At 40.8% G+C, this 18,432-nt stretch overlaps 1 protein-coding gene across 3 annotated transcripts; it reads right to left on the bottom strand.

Moving 5' to 3' along the window:
* Positions 1-2,473: 2,473 nt before the first annotated feature.
* On the bottom strand, positions 2,474-18,347 carry ACP1 (acid phosphatase 1). 3 transcript variants are annotated; one of them, XM_003939432.4, is made up of 6 exons: positions 18,217-18,347; positions 10,974-11,047; positions 10,773-10,886; positions 6,154-6,215; positions 4,439-4,544; positions 2,474-4,297 (listed from the first exon to the last, which is right to left on the bottom strand). In XM_003939432.4, exons 1-6 carry the CDS (start codon positions 18,257-18,259, stop codon positions 4,220-4,222), a joined length of 477 nt encoding a protein of 158 aa, XP_003939481.1. In that variant the 5' UTR covers positions 18,260-18,347; the 3' UTR covers positions 2,474-4,219. The 3 variants fall into 3 exon arrangements, with proteins under 3 accessions (XP_003939481.1, XP_003939482.1, XP_074249455.1); XM_003939433.4 differs by lacking the exon at positions 10,773-10,886 and adding an exon at positions 10,618-10,731; XM_074393354.1 differs by lacking the exons at positions 2,474-4,297; positions 4,439-4,544 and having other exon boundaries at positions 10,618-10,886.
* Between the last annotated feature and the right edge of the window lie 85 nt (positions 18,348-18,432).

Genomic DNA, 18,432 nt, shown 5'->3' with positions numbered 1-18,432 from the left:
ATGGTCATTTTTGTGGGACACGGGCTCCTGCGTGGGTCTCTGCATGGGCACGTCATGCTTTGCCAAACGCCACAGTGATGCCCCACAGGAAAACTGTGGCAGAACCCCTTGAGCCCCCAGCACCCTTTACATCACTCTCCGGATCACCGGACAAAGCCTGACTGACAACGAGACGCAGGTAAAGGTTAGGACAAGGCCCAGGCGCACAAGCTCCTGTTCCCAAAAGGCCATCTGCTCAACAGCCACAGCTGTCATGGCTGTTAGCTGGGTTCATTTTGGCCAAGACATGGGTAAAGTTTAAAACATTGATACCCTGTTAACTCTAATTTCATAACTTCTATTTTTTTTAAATTGATTTCTTCAAATTCCAAAAGGTTTAAACGGCAAAGAAATTGTTAGGTGACTGGTCACTGCAGTGTAGATACAGTGCAGAGTTTTGCTGAGCTTGGCAGGCCTCAGTAAGACAGCAGAGGGCAGGGCAGGCATCCCAGGGTGCCCACGCTCCTGCAATGAGGTGGCATCGGGAGGACCCTGCGGTCCCCAGTTCTGGTTTCACTGGTTGACAGCCGGCCACACACGCTTCTGTCCTGACACAGGACGGCAGGGCAAGACTGCAAGCCGTGACCTTGTCTTCTTAAAGAAAGGCCCACAGCCTAAGAAAAGTAGGTCTTCAGCAGGAAAGGCTTTGCCCTCCTCATCTCAGAGCAAATCCATTTGCCAGTTTCTGAAGCTCATTAATAGACCCCTTCAGGCCAAAGAGAACAATGTCCCAACTGCCCTCCCTAAGTCACAGAAACACTTCATTGTCCAGACTTACAGGTCAGTTAATCAGAAGCCTGAGTTCCGGAATACTGTCAGAGAATCAGAGTTTTGAGCAGTGAGTAGAGTGTATGCTCCCAAATGCAGCCTAATCTTAGTAACCTTGAAGTTTATCATTCTTTTAAAAATAAATACCAATGGTTTAGACATTTCAGCACAGAATGCTAGAAACAAATGCCTAATCTTGATTATTAGCTTTATAATCCCGTGAACACTGAGGTTGCAGAACTGTCAGGTAAATCCCTGCGGCCTGGACTATTGAGGATTCTGATAGCACAAGACTAAGCACTCTTCTTCAAGCTTTAATAAGCATTCACGTGGCTCTGTGATGACTTCCATTGCTTTAACGTCGCAGCCATGTAGTTAACTGCAAAAAGAAGTTATTTTTCTAAATACAATAGACTGCACTTTTTGGCACATAGAGAAACACAGATGCACTCTTAGACTGCCTGTGTTTATAAACACGTTGTGTCCTCTAACTGAAGTGCCAGGTCTTGGGAATTCACGTAAGTGTGGATAGTCGTATCAAATGGAATGTACTTGTTTTCAGCAGTGAGCACAGCTGTCCAGGAGCAGCGCACCAGGAGCCATGAGAAGTGCCTTGGAAACCAACAGGGAAACAGAACTGTCTTTATACACATCCCCTCATGGACAAGAGATTTATTTTTTCAGACAGACTCTTCCATAAGTCCTTTGAGTTTTGTATGTTGTTGACACTGTTTGCAGATATATATTCGATAAATCAGTGTACCTGACAGTGCTATCTGCCACTCTTATTTTTTAAAAACACAAAAGGAATGCTCCACATTTGACGTATAGTGTTATAGAACAAATGCAGAGAATATTTCATTTTCTTGATTGGGTGAAATCGAAAAAAAATATTCCTTTAGAAACATAAACAGAATCTTAAAGTATATTTTCATATAGCATAGGGTATGATTTGATATTCTGTATTACTTTCACAATTCCCAGAGTATTATTTGGAACGGCATAAAAAATTAAAATTTCAGTCATGTTTTAGAGATAGTGGAGTGTAAGTCTGTGGACATATCCAGGCTAATTCTGTTGGTCCTTTGTATAATAAATGTAAAATAGTATTCCAGCTATTGTGCAATATGTAAATACTGTAAATAAACACAAGTAATAAATGAAGTGTTTGTTGTAATGAACAGTCTTCAAAGTGACTCTCTACCTCTCTATTGAGTTCTATTGAGTTGGGAATTCATGTTTTACAGATTTACTGAGAGATCATTACACTGGCAAAAGGTCACAGAATATAAAAGGCATAAATACATGAAACTTGAAGCCTGAGAATTTCTGTAAGGGATAATTAGCATTTTTTTAAAGTGGAGACTACTATATATTGGTGACATAATTTCTTAAGATAGGCCCCGATTTGCTGGGAAATATTCCAAATAAAGTTGTATCCATTATTTTCCAAGTGACTTTGTAATCATGAAAATGCTAAACTATGAGGAAGCTTAGGACTTCTAAGCAGTCTCAAAATTTTACATGTAGACTTACTTTAAACAAATCTAACCAGATCCAATGTAAGAAGCTGAATGCAGCAAAGCAATGGGTTTCTCTGTTCACTGCCCTTGTCAGCAGATAGTACTGTCTGGGAGCAGCCATCAAGAAGTCAAGAGTCCTAGGATTTGTTTGAGGATCTGTATTTTATATAGATAAACATTTAAGAAAAACTGTAGGATTTTATTGACAAACATTAAAGAATAGAAGAGTAAGAAATCTTGAGTTTGAGATTCCTAAAAGCAATTACTGAATGAAGAGAACAGGGTATAACTTCTGAAGTGATGTTATTCAATCCTGTTTTCTAATTACAGCTAATTACTTGATGTTTTCCTGCCAACTTTTTGTTTTAAGGATATCATATTCAAATATCCAATCTATTAATAATCCCCTAAGTTTTCTGCATGTCTGAGTAATTCCAACAAGAGCAAGCCTCACTGGGTTTTTGAACTTTCTTCCTGTGAAGACAGCCTGGCACTTCCACGTGGCACCGTGGGGAAACTGCTCACTTTCATCTGGCAGCAGTTCATCCTCCAGGCACGAATGAGTCAGGGATCAAACGTGTCTCTTCTCCCCAGCACTGCATGGGACCCTCACGATACTGAGGTCCAGTCCTGGCCAGGCAACTGTGCATACTGTACAGGAGGGCTCAGCATGGGGTGATGTTTTTCGAGGATGGTGTTGGGCAAGGGGGTTTTCCAGCTGCAGGACCTCAAATTTCTTTCAGAAACCAGACATTATCATATCGGGCAGCAATGTGCTTATTTTCATCATTTATCCTCATCCTGAAGATAAATATGCACACATAACATCACCGATTATGTAAAAAGGAAACTTTGTTTTCAAATGCTTCCTTGTCAATAAAAATCAGGCAGACACCAGATTCATATCTCTAGCTGTATTTTTATAACTCCCCTGTTTATTTTGAAATATTCATATGATTTTGACATTAACTCAAAATACACAGAAATAACTTGTATCTGCCTATACATTTATTAAATGCTGATGAAGAATACTTAACAATCAGTATTTGTGCATGCCAGATAAAACTTTTCCCAATTTTTAAAATTATTTTTAAAAATAAGCCAATGTATATTGGACATTTGGGTTATATGTGCATATAAACGTCATATTCCTCAGCTAGTCTAACTGACCACAGATAGACTAGCATACAAGTGTCCGTCTTTCTGGATGGAATTAAGTTTCAGAGGTAAAGTGGTTCAGATGGGAGCAAACGAGCTGACCTACTCATGAAGTAAGCTTGACAAAATCAAGAAGTATTAAAGGTGCTAATGACAGATTCCATAAATCTTTATGTCTTCTCTCTCTTTTCAATATACAAGTATGCACTATGGGTGTGTATAAATTAAAACACTTCTAATCCATACTGTGAGCTCCTACGGAGGGGCTACTGTGAATACGTAAAAGGCCCTGGGGAAGAGAGAGGTAGCGCGGGGGAGCAGAGGGCAGCTGCCCTCCATCGGGCCATCCACACACACCTACTGAGGAGGTAGACTCGATGATCTAGGTCTCAGTGGGCTTAGATGTTGACCTGGACCTTCAAGTGGGGTTTTCCTTCATTGTATTTTATGTTGTTTATTCAACTATTTTTGTAATTGGGGCAAAGTGAAATGTTCAACTAGTCTAAGAATCCTTTATATACCCCATAAACTGTCTGAATCAAAGGTTTTTATTTATTCTTCTGCCAATCACAACTGATTTCCACCTAGAATTATTTTTTAAGGTAAGAAACAGTAAGTCAACTGAACAAAGAGCTGGGGCTTTGGGCTCTGGGACGTTATTACACACTGACTGGGAAACGCAGGGCCTCAGGGTGGAGTCTAGTCAGGCTGCAGCAGGGCACGGACCTGCCTCAGTGAGCCTTCTCCAAGAACGCTCTGCAGCACCTGACACACTGCTGGTACACCGCCTCAAAGTCAGAGTCATTCCCCTAAACGGACAGGAAAGAGAAGAAAATGGCAATACCTCAGTAAGAAAAACATCCTTAAGACAATCTAATCTGTTATGTAATATGGCAGAATACAGATGTGTTGGGTCTTCATACTAACTCTAAAACATAAACTGTACTTACATAATAAGGATCTTCAATAATAAGTTGTTTTTGTGGATCATAGCTCCCAAGTAGTTCAATTTTAGCTTTGCAGGTTTTAACTTGATTACTTTTTCTATTCAGATCTCTGTAAAATTGAAACATGAACTTAGTTTTCTAATCTATGGTTTCAAGTTAAACAGGGACATCTGTTAGGGTCTTATGAAACACTCATATCAAAATCCAGACAGAGTGACCTGATTTGAAATGAAGCAGAACACACGGCAGGCCTGTGCGGCCCTTTCTACACCTGTATGCCACCGCCCTCTCTCTAGGCAAGAGAGCTTGCAACAGCAGCTTATTCTCACTGATTTGTTACACAAAACATTCAGTAATTATATTTTCTCCCACAAAATATGTTTTGAGACAATCAACCAAGTTTCAGAGAGAAAACAAAGGTGATAGAAAGGGACCTAAGCACATGAGCCAGCCCCAAAACAAAGGGCCACCAATTCCATCCTCAGGTGTCTTGACACTGCATCATGACCCATTCCTTAATTACTCTTCCTCCTTTTATTCCTCAAGCCTCTGCCCAAGCTGAAAACTCAGCTTCACTCTAGACTTCCAACTTTAGCTTTCATATTGCTACAAAAGAAAAAGGCAAACTTAACTAAATGCCTCCATTAATTTAACAAATTTCAACTGAGCACCTGCGACAGATGAGTCGATGAGTCAGGCATGTGCTTTACGTGGGAATGGAACAGCCAAGCGCTCCGGTGCATGAACTTTTACAGCTCAGGAGTAGGTGCAGGACGAGAACTCAGGGCAGGCCTAAGTCTAATGCACAATCTGGCCTACTGACAGGGCAGCGGCATACCTCTATAAAGAAATGAATTTCAGTTGACCCATGAGGGGCAAATCGGAGCCAAATGGCTCAAGCAGCAAGGAGGAGCTTCCAGGGAGAGAATGGCACATGCAAACGTGAGACTGCAGGAGCTCCGCTTGCCCCACACAAAGAAACACGGTGCTCAGTGCCAGTCAAGGCACATGGAGTCTTCTAACAAGTTTTTTTTTTTTTTTTTTTTTTTTAACGATACCTATAAGCTATGGTGTCAGGGAAAACAATGAGAACAGAGACTGAAAAATAAAAATTAAAAAATGCATGCATTTTACTAAAAGTCCTAATTAATAAAAAAAATAAAAACTGTTGCATCCCTATGTGTTCATTTGTACAAAAGTAATTAAAAGCATAGTTTATCTTCATCAAAAACATTTAGTATATATGAATAAGTGGCAATGCAAGTTAGAATCTTGGAGTTACAGTAAATCCTGATGAGTTCCTCATGGCGCCATACGCAGGGGACTGGGGCGGGTACATATGGCAGGGCCCTGCTTCACTGTACCTAGGCTTGAATCCCACCACATCCACACATTAGTTGTGCGAACTTGGGGACATAACAACAATCTCGTTCTCATGCAGAGCAATGTGCCTGATACAAAACTATCACAGCCAAGCTAGTTCTCCAATCAAATCATGCTATTAATAACTGGATTTTCCTTCTCTAAGGTGTATCTCCTTGTAAATACCTATGAGACAATTTTAGATTACTAAGTTTTTTGCTGTTCTAAATAAATAGAGACCATCACTGACTATTAAAAACTTTAAAATAATAGAAAAAGTAAATTTGGACAAGAAATTACTTGGCCTATTACTGAATTAAGAGTTGAACAGAAATATTCTTCAGAAACAGGATTACCTCAGATTGCTTTCATCCATACATAGTATATAATCAAATGTGGCAAAATCTTCTTTGGTAATCTAAAATTGAATAAAGAAGTCAAAATACAGTGTTTATATTTATACCATTCAAGCCTACAGGATGCAAAGCAGTACTAAAAGAAAAAAAAAAAACTGTTGTATTTGTGCTTGTTACTCACTAACTATCTAATTAAATACTTTTGAGGGTACTTTTAAGTTAAAATAGAGTTAATCTAGTTCCCAAAATTGTACTGCAAAGAAATTTTGTATTATAAAGTTCCATAAAAATTGTTTTGTGAATCATAAAATAGTATAATGTGTAGACACAATGTTTATACATCAGCTTCAATTCCTTAATAACAAAGTATAATACAGTCAAAATACTGAAATGTCACGTGTTTAACCCTTTCATTACCCTACTCTATTTTTCTTGCACAAGCACTGAACGTCCTGGGCCCCAGTGACAAACACCAAGCCAGGCAGACAGAGCCTGTCCTGTGGCACTGCCCTTCCACACGCAGGAGGCACAGATGCCCTGGAGGGAAGAAAGCAGAGAGGGGATACAGACAGCTTTGGGGCAGGGAGGAGGAGGAGTATTAAGCAAGGTGGTCAGAGGTGCTCACTAAGAAAGAAACACAGGAGTAGTAACTGATAATCCTTTATTCTGATCGAAGATCCGTAATTTAAACCTGACACAGAAGAGAATGCCACTCAGTATTTCTGATTATAACCTGAAAGCTTATCATTGTTTTCTGACACAATCTATAAATACGCCTACTTAAAATATAAATGAAAAAATTGTTTTGTAAATTTCGACTACTATAAATAAATGCAGAATAAGAAAGAACAAAAACATACCTACTGCAGAACAGAGGTGGAAAGTGTAACTTTCCTAATAAACTTGTTCTTTTAAACGATGAGAAGCTTTGGATTTAGTATGCACTACCAATCACAGAATGGACTGTATTTTGTCAACACTCCCATAAATAAGACACTCACTTATTTCAAAATCTAGAATGAGTGTAATACTGACATTTTTCTTTTTTGTTTTTAGAGAAAAGGTCTCACTCCGTCACCAAGACTGGAGTGCGGTGGCAAGATCACGGCTCACTGCAGCCTCAATCTCTTGAGTTCAAGCCATCCTCCTACCTTGGCCTCCCAAATAGCTAAGACTACAGGCACATGTTACAGCACCCAGCTAATTTTTTAATTTTTTTTTTCGTAGAGATGGTCTCACTATGGTGTCCCGGCTGGTCTTGACCTCCCAGGCTCAAGCAATGTTGAGCCTCCCAAAGTGTTACTAGGATTGTAAGTGTGACCCACCATGCCTGGACAGTGTTATGTTATTTCTCCAAATTAGTTATGTGAGAAATGCTCTACGATTTAAATACTAAACTTGTTCTAAATTCTGGACTAATTTTAAGTTTTTCATAAGAAAAAAAAAGACTTAGTGACTGTTACATGATTTTTAGATGTTACAATAATTGAGAAGTAAAAGAAACAGCTATAATTTATGTAACAAATGCACAGTAGTGGATTTCCACTGGCAACTGTAAATGAAACAGCTTGTTGCAAATCATTCCTACTACGAAAAACAACTAGAAACCCCATATAAATCACAAAAGCCCCTCCAAAACCATCAGTGTGCTCCAGTGACAATCAGGCTTTGTGGGCCACACAGCCTCTCTAGCTCTGCTGCTCTAGCATAAAAGCAGCCATACACTATAGGTGAATTAATAAGTCTGGCTGTGTTCCAATGAACACTCTTTACAAAAAAGGTACAGGCCCCAATCTGCAGACTCCTGCCACTTGCCACTTCTCTTCCCGCTAAAACTGGGCACTGACGAGACCTCAGAACAGGGATCTCAAATGATTCAGTAGCAGAACTCTTTAACTCTTTATGTTATGGTTTGGATGTGTCCCCCAAAGTTCCTGTGTTGGAAACTTCACCCCCAGTGCAACAACAGTGAGAGGCAGGACCTTCAAGATTAATGCCACTATCTTGGGAGTGGGCTCTTGGCAGTGACGGATCCTCTCTCTCTCCTGTGTCCCTCTTCTGTTTTTCTTGCTCTTACTCACTCTGGGGCACTCTCTTGACTCCTCCACCTTCTACCACAGGACGATGCAGCAAGAAGGACCTCATAGCCTCTTGAGCCCCTTGACTTTGGACTTCACAACCCAACTCTAAGAAATAAATCCCTGTTTGCTGGAAATTATCCAGTCTCAGGTACTGTTAGAGCAGCGCAAACAGGCGAAGATAAACAACAAAACAAAGAGGAAAAAAAACAGAAAAGGAAAGCAGACTCACAAACGGTCTGTAATGAGATTTGCCACTGTATTAAAGCAGCTATGACAGTATGTTCAAGAAAACATAGAGCACGACGTAGAATTTCACCAGGAAACTAGAATCTACAAAAAAAAAAGAATAAAACTTAAAGAATTAAGTAAATAACAGACAATCTTTATACTGTTTGAAAACAGCAGAAAGACTAATATATCAGAAAACAAGTCAGCAGAACATATCAGACGGAAGAAGAGTAAAAAGGATAAAAAATAAAACAGAATAAGAAATATACGTTCACTATACACGTTAGGTGAATTTCAGGAGAAAGGACAAAGAAAAGTACTATATGAAAAGATAACAGCCAGGGATTTACCAAAATTGATGAAAAACATCAAGCCACAACTTCAGGATTGTATCTGGCCTACCACAACGAAACTACTGAAAACTAAATACCGAAAGAAAAACAAAGACTGCCAGAGGAAATAACAGACAACAAAAAGACAACCCATTAGATGAATTTTTCAAACGATAAGCAGAAATACTATCAATCTTCAACAACTTTTTTAGAGAAAAAAAGAGGGAACATCTCCAATGTATTTTATGAGGCCGTGCACCCGGCTACACTGTGTCTGCTGGGCGTTGACTCCAACAGAACCACACGCAGGTGTGCGCCGTGACCCACAGCAGCACTATCTGCAGTAGCCCCAAACTAGAAACCACCCAGACACCCACTAAGAGTAGAACAGACCAACTGAGAAATGACACAGTATCCAGCAATGACAATCACATTGCTACAATCAACAACACAGAGATTCTCACAAGGAAAAAAAAAAAAAAGCTGACAGGCAACTGTATGTACTATAATTCCACTTCGGTGAAGTTAAAAAGTAGAACAAATTTTTTTGTGGGGACCTCTGAAGGAGTAGGGAGAGGGCTGCTATGGGACCTCAGGGTTGTACTCACAATCTGTGTACACAAATCAATGCAGTCTACTGAAAAGAGAAAATAATGTATAATAAAGTAAAAAAAAAAAAAAAAAAAGTATCCTTTGAACTACCTGGGCAGAAAGCACATGTACTCTAAAAGACATTAAATGTAATAGTTAAAACAAAATAGGCACCCTAAAAATATTTCATTAAGGCACTGAGAAAACTGAGATTTTAAGAAATGTACAATAGTTATTTGACATTGGTAAAGGAAAAGAACTTGTAAACATGACAAAGCTCTGGTGTGATACTGACTCATAAAACATACCTTAAAATTTTCTTAAAAGAAACAGGAAAAGAAAAAAACACATGCAAATACTGATTCCAAAACTCGAAATTAAAACTGTTCTTTTAAAAAAGTGTCTAATATGTATTTAAAATAATTGATTTGCATCCACTTTTATTATATACTTAGTGTATAAAAAAAATCTGACTTTAAAAACATAAAACTTGCAAGTATGAGCACTCATAATTCTGAAAGACTGCTTCAAATAAATCTATTTTCAGCAATGGCCAGTAGAAACTGGCAAGGTAAGCAAAAGCCTGAAGAGACTAGGATGGACAAATTGTATAAAAATGTTTAATCACCTGACCAATGAGAATTCCATTTTAGAAAAGGTCAGTCCTAGAGTACTTCATTTAAATAAAGAACTCTTAGAAAATCAACTTCGGCTTCTAATTTATAATACACATACAAGGTTATCTTCATTTGAAATTGCAGAATTTGGTTGTGACTTTATTAGACTGCAAACTTGACGTAACTATGTGTCCATAATGTTGTTGGTATTACCCTATGTTACCAAGGCACTTCACAGTTGAAAAAATGTTTTTGCATATAACTTAATTCTAACAACAAACTCGTAATACAGGCAGTATAATTACTATGGCCTAAATGTTTAATAAAAATTATGCAGGAAAGAACAGAACACAGAGCACTGTTTAGCCCCAGCTCGCAGTCAGGCTCTCTCATTATAAATTATCTGGCTTTCATGTACATTTTAATAAGTAAATTCCCGAATCATGCAAGTCTTTCAATACTGTGCAACCAGAAGTGAAACAAAATGGACACTGTAGCTGGTTAAACTCACCCTAAATAAACACATTCATTACTGGGTAAGTCTGGTTAATCTTTTTCACTACTTATCAAGTTACTGGACTCTACGTATTAGAAATTAAACAAGAGCTTGTCTACCTGTCTTGCTTTATGGGCTGTGTGAATGCCATGATTTCTTAGGCAGCTCACAGCTCTTGGGTCTGGGGACCGGCCCACGTTCCAGTCAGAAACAGCACCACTGTCAATGACCCACTGAAACACAAAACACACAACTTCAAGTCCAAGGACGGTACCTGCCGGGCAACGTGGCTCATGGGAATGCCGTGCCTCTTCATGCAGTTCTGCCCTCGGTAGTCAGGGGGGTTCCCTATCTCATACCCGGAAGTCGCCGCGCTGTCTACCCTCCACTGCAGGGGAAGAAACATGGAATTTTTTTTGGCAATTTCCTGCCCAGGAGTTAGGGTGGTCTCTTTAAGATAATGAATGGTACTTACATTCTCTGAGATGTTTTGATCAGCTAAAAGTTTCCTGAAAACTGCTTCTGCAATGGGTGATCGACAAATGTTACCTTTAAAAAAAAGAAGGGATGACAGAGGGTTAGGTTGGATGGAAGGGGACATGCCAGCTCCCCTTCTTCACACACCTGACACGCAGAGGCCGTGCTATCCCTCAGGAAAAACAAAGGCCGACACTATCCTCTGACACCTTTGTCCACCCAGGAGGGCAGACCCTGCTGAAGAACAGCCCATGAGGCCCAAGTTCTGTGATGTGACACCAACAGGCCAAGTGTAAATGACAAAGATATCTAAAAAACAATTTTAGCCAAAATTATTGTTTAAAGAGTTGCTACTAATGATGCAGGAGTGAGCCATGAAAATAAAGTGTGTTATAACCGGCTTATTTTAAAATGAAATAACAGAATACAATTAAAATACAGTGGTATGTCCCTCACTCAACGCAGGGAGCTGGTTCAGGACACCCTCCCACCCCTACCCACTATACCAAAATGTGCACACGCAGGTCCCATAGTTGGTTCCTGTTTAATCTGGAGCCCAAGTATAGGAAGTCAGCCCTCTATATAGATGGGTTTCTCCTTCAGGAAATATGGTATTTTCCATCCATGCCTGATTAAAAATATCCATCGAATCAATCCCTCCAAGTTCAAACCCCTGTTGTTCAAGGGTCAACCATATGTATTTTCAAGTGTATCACACATAAGGATGAATATTGTTACACAAAACAATACACAAACATGCATTTAAGCATAAACAGCAATTCAACACCAACATTTGCTGAGTGATCACATGCAAAAAGCCCTGAGTCCAGAGGATACAGATCCAGGCATCAGCAGCCAAGGTCAGGGACACCACTCTCCAGACCACATCTGACACCACGGCCACCCTTACTTCAGACCAGCAAGTGAGACATCCAGGTTCCCAAGGACTCTCTCAGGTTTGAAAATGCCCTACCATTACTCCTCAAAAACTCAGCAAAGCAGAACAGTTACCGTTACAATTTCATTACAATAACAGCAACAACAATAAAAAATTAAAACCAGTCAAAGCAAGTGATCCACAGGGCACATTCTGGGAGGTTTCTCAACAGGTAGTTCCACTGTCCTCTGGGACACCTCACCCTGCTGTCATCAACATGGGATGATACTCAAACCTAGGCAGCTCCTCAGAGCCTTGGTGTTCGGCAGTTTTATTCGGGGTTTTTGGAGGGAGACACAGTGTGCTGCATCACTAGCCATTCAGCGGAACTCAATCTCCAGGCTCCCTCCCCTCCCACACGTGGCTCACAGCCCCCACCCTGAGTCATCTCATCAGCATAAATAATGGGGGCCACCTTGAATAACTAAGACACTCCCATCACTCCTAGAAACCTCCAAGAGATTTAGAGGTTACCTCCCAGAATCCAAGGCAGGGCCAAATTCCTTACTACCCAGAGGAAAAAGACTTAAGACTTCATCTCAAAATAGATATTCCATATGCATGGAACGTACTTATAGGAGATATACAGTTGGCTATCATAAAAGTAGAAACATGAATGCTGATAAGCAAGATACTACAGTAGCACAGAAAAAGAACGATGCTACAAAGCAAAAATAAGATATAAGAAAATTTCTTACCAGAAAAAAGAAAGATTAGAGATGATATTTAAAGGATGATCAGGATCTTAATGGACAGAGGAAGGGAAAGCCATTTAACTCAGGGGGACTGTGGCACTAAGCAGGTAAGGCTGCAATGCTTCAGGTACAGAGAGCAAGTGTTGGGAAACTGATGGGCTGGTATAGGGAGCCCAAAAACACTGGGCCAAGATTTGGACTTTGTGCAGCCACTGTGAAGAGAAACAAAGTCCTACAGAAAGGGGTAATATGACTTATTCAAACACATTTTGCATACCCACTCTTTATGTGCCAAGCACTGTGCCCTAGCCTGAAGATAAGAGCGTTGTTTAAAACATAGATCCTTCCTACAACTTACCAAAATGACTGGCAGGGCTAAGGAAACACTAGAAGAGCACATGACTGAATTGGAAAGACCTTCTAAGAGGCTCCTGTGAAGGAGCAAATACAAGACAGTGTCAGAAAGGAAAGGTGTGACAGCTTTCCTCACCTATCATAAAGGTCATGGAAGACACTCCTGTAACAAAGGACAGGTTAACAAGAGAAAAGCTAACAAATTTATTGAATCAAGTTTTATGTGACATGGAAGCCTTCAGAAATGAAGACCCAAAGACCCAGGGAAACTGTTTTTATGCTTAGATGCCAATAAAAAGCCACGCAGAAATGGGACTGGACAAAAGGAAATGATCCACCAGAGTCAACTGAGCAGGGAAACCCCGCAGGGCCCCAGCGTTCCCTACCCCAGGAACGAAGCAGGACCCACTGCAACGGTTTCTTCAAGAGAAGGCAGAAGGGAGAGAGTGACCTTTCTAGGTTTTATGGCTTGCTTTGGGGGAAAGGAGTTCTAGTTCCTATGATACACCTTGGGGAAGGTGAACAATGGTTTCTATGACCTTGCTGCTGGGGCTGCTGAGGCCTTCCAGTCTCTTTCATGCCAAAGCACCACACTAAGTCCAAACATCAGGAACTGAATTAAGGAAACACATACGAAAAAGAGGAACTGTGAGAATAGACAGCACTAAATAAGAGTTTACTCTTTATTTTTATTAGGGTCTTCTGTTTATGCTAAACATGTACAATTAGGATCTTCTAGTGTTATAAAACATACCTAATTCCCCAGTTCAGAAAACCAGCTCACTGCCTTACTACAGCCTTCAGTTTCTATCCTGCAAGACCTAAGCATCTTATATACCTTTTACCCAGAGACTGGTTTCCACAGCAGTCAAAAATCTTACCTACAAACTATAAAGGGAAAAACAACCAATTAGCCTTGAATGCCCTCTTTATGCTAATTTGTGTTGTGAAGTTTTTCCTTTCCACATTCTAAACTCTGTTTAGTTTTTAAACAGGTATTGTCATCGGCACCATTTTAATTACTGAAAGGCTTCCCATGGGTGTGTAACTATTTTACCTGTCACTATATACCCTAGGAGAATTTTTAACATCATACATTGTATTCCAAATTAAGACAATTATTATTATTTTGGAACAGTGAAAGTATTAATAGATGCCTACTATCTCAGAATCTAAAAATAAAGATTAGCCCCACAACTTTACAAGTAATTATCATTAACTGGAAAATAACAGCTTCTTTTTCCAACAATATGAAAAACTTGCATTATCTACTGTTCTAAAGCCCAGTAGTAGCTTGCCCTGTTGATTTTGAAAGCTGATGCCACCAAACTGTGTTATGAAAAAATGGAGCACCCCGATCATCAGTGAAACACTATAAGCACTCCAGGTTTCACCTATGGAAGAAGTTCTAAAAACTGAACATTCCATCTTCAAATGCCTGTAGAAAAATGTCTAAATCTGTAAAGTCTCAAGTTTGTCTTTTCCAAATTAGGTAGCCTATTATATACCCTTCCTCAGCATCTTCAAGGATGGAGACTCATAAAAGAACAGTTATCCTCTGGGAGGGTAGGGCTGTGTCTACCATACCTGTAAGAGACCGAACACCCAGCAGGAGGGTGAGACCCAGCACCCAGTAGGGGGGTGAGACCCAGCACCCAGTAGGGAGGTGAGACCCAGAACCCAGCACACGCTATCTCCATCAACCATGCTGGCTGGGTCATGGCTCCTGCATCATCTTCACTAGTAAGTCTCTATCTTACAAAACTATCAAGCACCCTTAGTAACTGTGCTGTAATAAGGATCTCAGTTCTTTTCTATCACTAGCTTCACCAATGAAAAACCCGTTTGTCTACACTTCAGTCTTAAAAGGGTCCAAATAAATACTTGGAAGGAATAAAATATTTACATTTCAAAAGCATACAATTCTTACTGTCCTCTACCATGTAAAATGGCATTCACCACTCAAATCTCCTCAGAACGCAACTACTCACCACCCAACAAACAAGTAACGGCATTCTCCATCTCATTTAATCTCAAAGCAACAGCTGAAACACTTCTTCTGAAACTTAAATTTGATCATGTCCCACCTCTGCTCAAAACTCCCCAATGCTTATTGAGAAGTCCAACTCTTCACATGGCCTCCCAAGATCTGGACCTAAAACAAGGGTCTGAAAATTGGCCCATGGTCCACCACCTTTGTGTACAGCCCACAGAGGTAAGAATTTTACATTGTTGAGTAGTTGGAAAAAATTCAAAGGTAGAATATCTTGTGATATGTGAAAATTATACGGAGTTCCATCCACCTCTGATGTCCACAAATGAAGGTCTACTAGAACACAGCTGGGTTCATCGTATGCATGGCTGCTTTGTGCTACACCTTTTTGGTATGGCTTTTGAAGCAAATCTAAAACATATACACTCTGGTTCTTTACGCAAAGTATTCGCAGACTCCTGTCCTAAAGGACGTGTATATAAGGAATTAACTTCTCCCTACACATCTACAATGGAAGCACTGAGAAAACAGTCACTCAAATTATCTGCTCAATCTTCAGGTGCAGATGAGGAGTCCTGGCTGAGAAAAGGTATCCAGCCACTGACCCAACCACAGCGGCTCCCCTGCGGTTCATGACCATGGCCAGTATTCTCCCTTCAAAACCTTTACCAACATCAACCAGTTTCCTCTGGGCTCAGGATGCTTCTCCAAAATATCCTAGGCTTGCTTCCTCACCTCCTTCAAGTCTTTACTCAAAGGTCATCTGTCAGGTGGGGCCTTCCCTGACCATCCTACTCAAAACTGCACTCCTCTCCATTTCCCCATTCTACTCTATTTTTCTTAACGCTTCACACCAACCGATTGAGCATACCAATTAATGCTTGCTGGTAACTGAGAGAATGTGAGCTCCAGAGAGGATGGGACTTTTGTCTGTTGTGTTCACCACTCCATATATCCCTACCACTTAGAGGAGTGCATGCCATATAGTATGTGTTCCAAAAAAAAACAGTAATAACTGAATTGTATTGAAATACAGTAGTCCCCCGTTTTCCAAGGTTTCACTTTCCATAGTCACCATGTGGTCAGCTTCAGCTGGAAAATATTAAATGAAGAATTACATAAACAAGTAATTCCTAAGTTTTAAATTATGCGCTGTTCTGAGTAGCAGGATAAATTCTCATGCCATCCCATTCCGTCCTGCCCCAGAAGTGAATCATGCCTTTGTCCAGCATATCCACGCTGTCTATCCACCTACTGCCCTCTTGGTTATCAGATCCATTGTGATGCTATCACAGTGCCTGGGTTCAAGTCACCCTTACTTTACTTAATAATGGCCACAAAGTATAGAGTAGTGAAGCTAGTAATTCAGATATGGCAAAGAGAAGCCATCAGCACTACCTTTAAGTAAAAAGGTGAAAGTTTTTGACTTCTTATGGAAAGAAAAAAATCGTATACTGAGGTTACTAAGATTTATGATACGAACAAATCTTCTATCCATGAAAATGTGAACAAGGAAAAAGAAATTCCTGATAGTTTTGCTGTCTCACCTCCAACTGCAAAAGCTGCGACCACAGTGGTTAAGTGCTCAGTTAATGTGGAAACGACATTACATTTGTGGGTGGAAGAAATGAACAAACACGTATTCCAGCTGACGGCCAGACACATGTTCCAACTGATGGCAGTTGGGCTTGGTATTACCCACGGTTTCAGGATCCACTGGGAAGTCTTGGAATGTATCCCCTAAAGCTAAAGTGGGACTACTGTATATGCAAGGATATACTTCCCCATTAACAGCAACCGTGATGCACTGTATCAGAATAATCGACATTATCAACCAAAAATATACAAGGGAATGGACTATTATTTGGTAACGACCCTTAACCAATCTACTGTTTAATAAACTTGATTTCATCATTCAGCCTTCAGTGAGTCTTAAAATCAAATGATACTACCAATGTGAAACAAGGTGAGCCTTCTAATTCTTCTTTCACAGAAATTAACTTCTACAAAACCTAGTCAGCGTTTATCATATATTGTCCTAAAGCTGGAAACAAAATGAAAAATAAGCCACGGTTATTGCCCTCAAGAAAATTAAACTTAGCTGGGATTTCAACAGACTATCAAATAACTATAGTAAAATCTGTATAGTAAATGTTTGTCACCAAGGAATCACAAGAAGCAAGTCATGGTCTGGGAAAGCAGAGGAGGAAATATTTGGGTTTGACTTTATAAAATAAAAAGACTTTAAAATGCATAATGGGAACCCGGTAATGAAGGCTCAGTAAGCAGGTAAAGGGTTGGGGAGCAACAAAAGGTTCTGGAAGGCAGTGTCCAGAGGGTGTGAGCAGGAAAAGGTACAGGAGATACAACGGGGAGTCTGTAAAAATAAACAGAAACTTCACTCTGCAGGAAATGCAAACTCACAGAAGGTTTGAAGAAACTGAACTATGGACAATTTAGGCCTTCCTCTCAGGGTGGAGGAACTGAGGAATACAACCTTGCAGTGCTACACCAAAGGAAGACCCCTGAAAACCAAAGGGAAAGTAAATTCCTTTAATTACTTAATTTAAGTAAATTACTTAAATTAAGTAAATTCCTTTAATTAAATTCCTTTAATTAAATTTTAAATTTGAAGTAAGGTAAGCTAAGTGTTGACATTCTAGGAGTGAAAATAATGTAAGCCGGAAAGTTCCTGAAGAGCCATCAATAAAATACACTTTCATTTTTCATGAACCAAGATTATATAGGGACCTCCAGATCTCCTCGGCTTGGCTTTCACAATCAAGAAACCCGAAGCCATACTTCGTCTCCCTTGAGCTCAGATCCATATCTAAGCATGGGCTAAGAAAACCTGCAAGCAAAACAAGGTTGTCCTAGAACTCAGGAGGCCCCTAATCGGGGCACCACATCAGACCGACAATCTCCAGGCCTACCTGGGCCCGCTGCGAGGGAACGGGAGGAATTCCAGTACTGTAGATAGAAAGAACGAACCTCGGCTTGGAGGGACTGTGGCTGCAGATGCCAAGGGCCTCGGCTATATGGCGGGCGCGAGGGGACCCAGGTTTAGAGGGCAGGCTGGGCAGGGGCACGGGGCGAATGGGGAGCGGGGGCGCTGCGGGGCACTCCTGGAACACCCAAGGCCCCCCACTCCCTGGCCTCCTCCCCATCACTGTTCCTAGCTCGGCAGCACAACCCACAAAGCGTAAGCCGGACCAAACTCTCGATGGGACGTCAGAACATGAGTAAGTCGGCACCCTCTTACCCAGACACACAAACAGCACGGACTTGGTAACCGGCTCCGCCATCTTCCCGCCCGTTGCGGCGCCCGTTGTGGCGCCAAGAAACCGCTTCCTGACGCACACCGACGCGGCGCACGCGTACTGCCGGCCTCTCGCCCCGCGCGCCTGCGCATTCTCGCACTAACGCCACCAGGGCGGCGCGCGTGGGAGCTGCGCCTGCGCAGTCGCTTGGGGCGGGC

The sequence above is a fragment of the Saimiri boliviensis genome, chromosome 1, assembly GCF_048565385.1.
Source record: "Saimiri boliviensis isolate mSaiBol1 chromosome 1, mSaiBol1.pri, whole genome shotgun sequence".
Classification (NCBI taxonomy): domain Eukaryota; kingdom Metazoa; phylum Chordata; class Mammalia; order Primates; family Cebidae; genus Saimiri; species Saimiri boliviensis.
This window is presented reverse-complemented; position numbering and strand designations above follow the sequence as displayed.

Excerpts from the sequence above, each read along its gene's own strand:
- ACP1 (XM_003939432.4), bottom strand. The coding sequence starts at position 18,259 with ATGGCGGAGCCGGTTACCAAGTCCGTGCTGTTTGTGTGTCTGG. Across the intron at positions 11,048-18,216 it reads CGTGCTGTTTGTGTGTCTGG|GTAACATTTGTCGATCACCC; the intron begins GTAAGAGGGTGC and ends TTTTTTTTAAAG. Across the intron at positions 10,887-10,973 it reads ATCAAAACATCTCAGAGAAT|TGGAGGGTAGACAGCGCGGC; the intron begins GTAAGTACCATT and ends CTTCCCCTGCAG.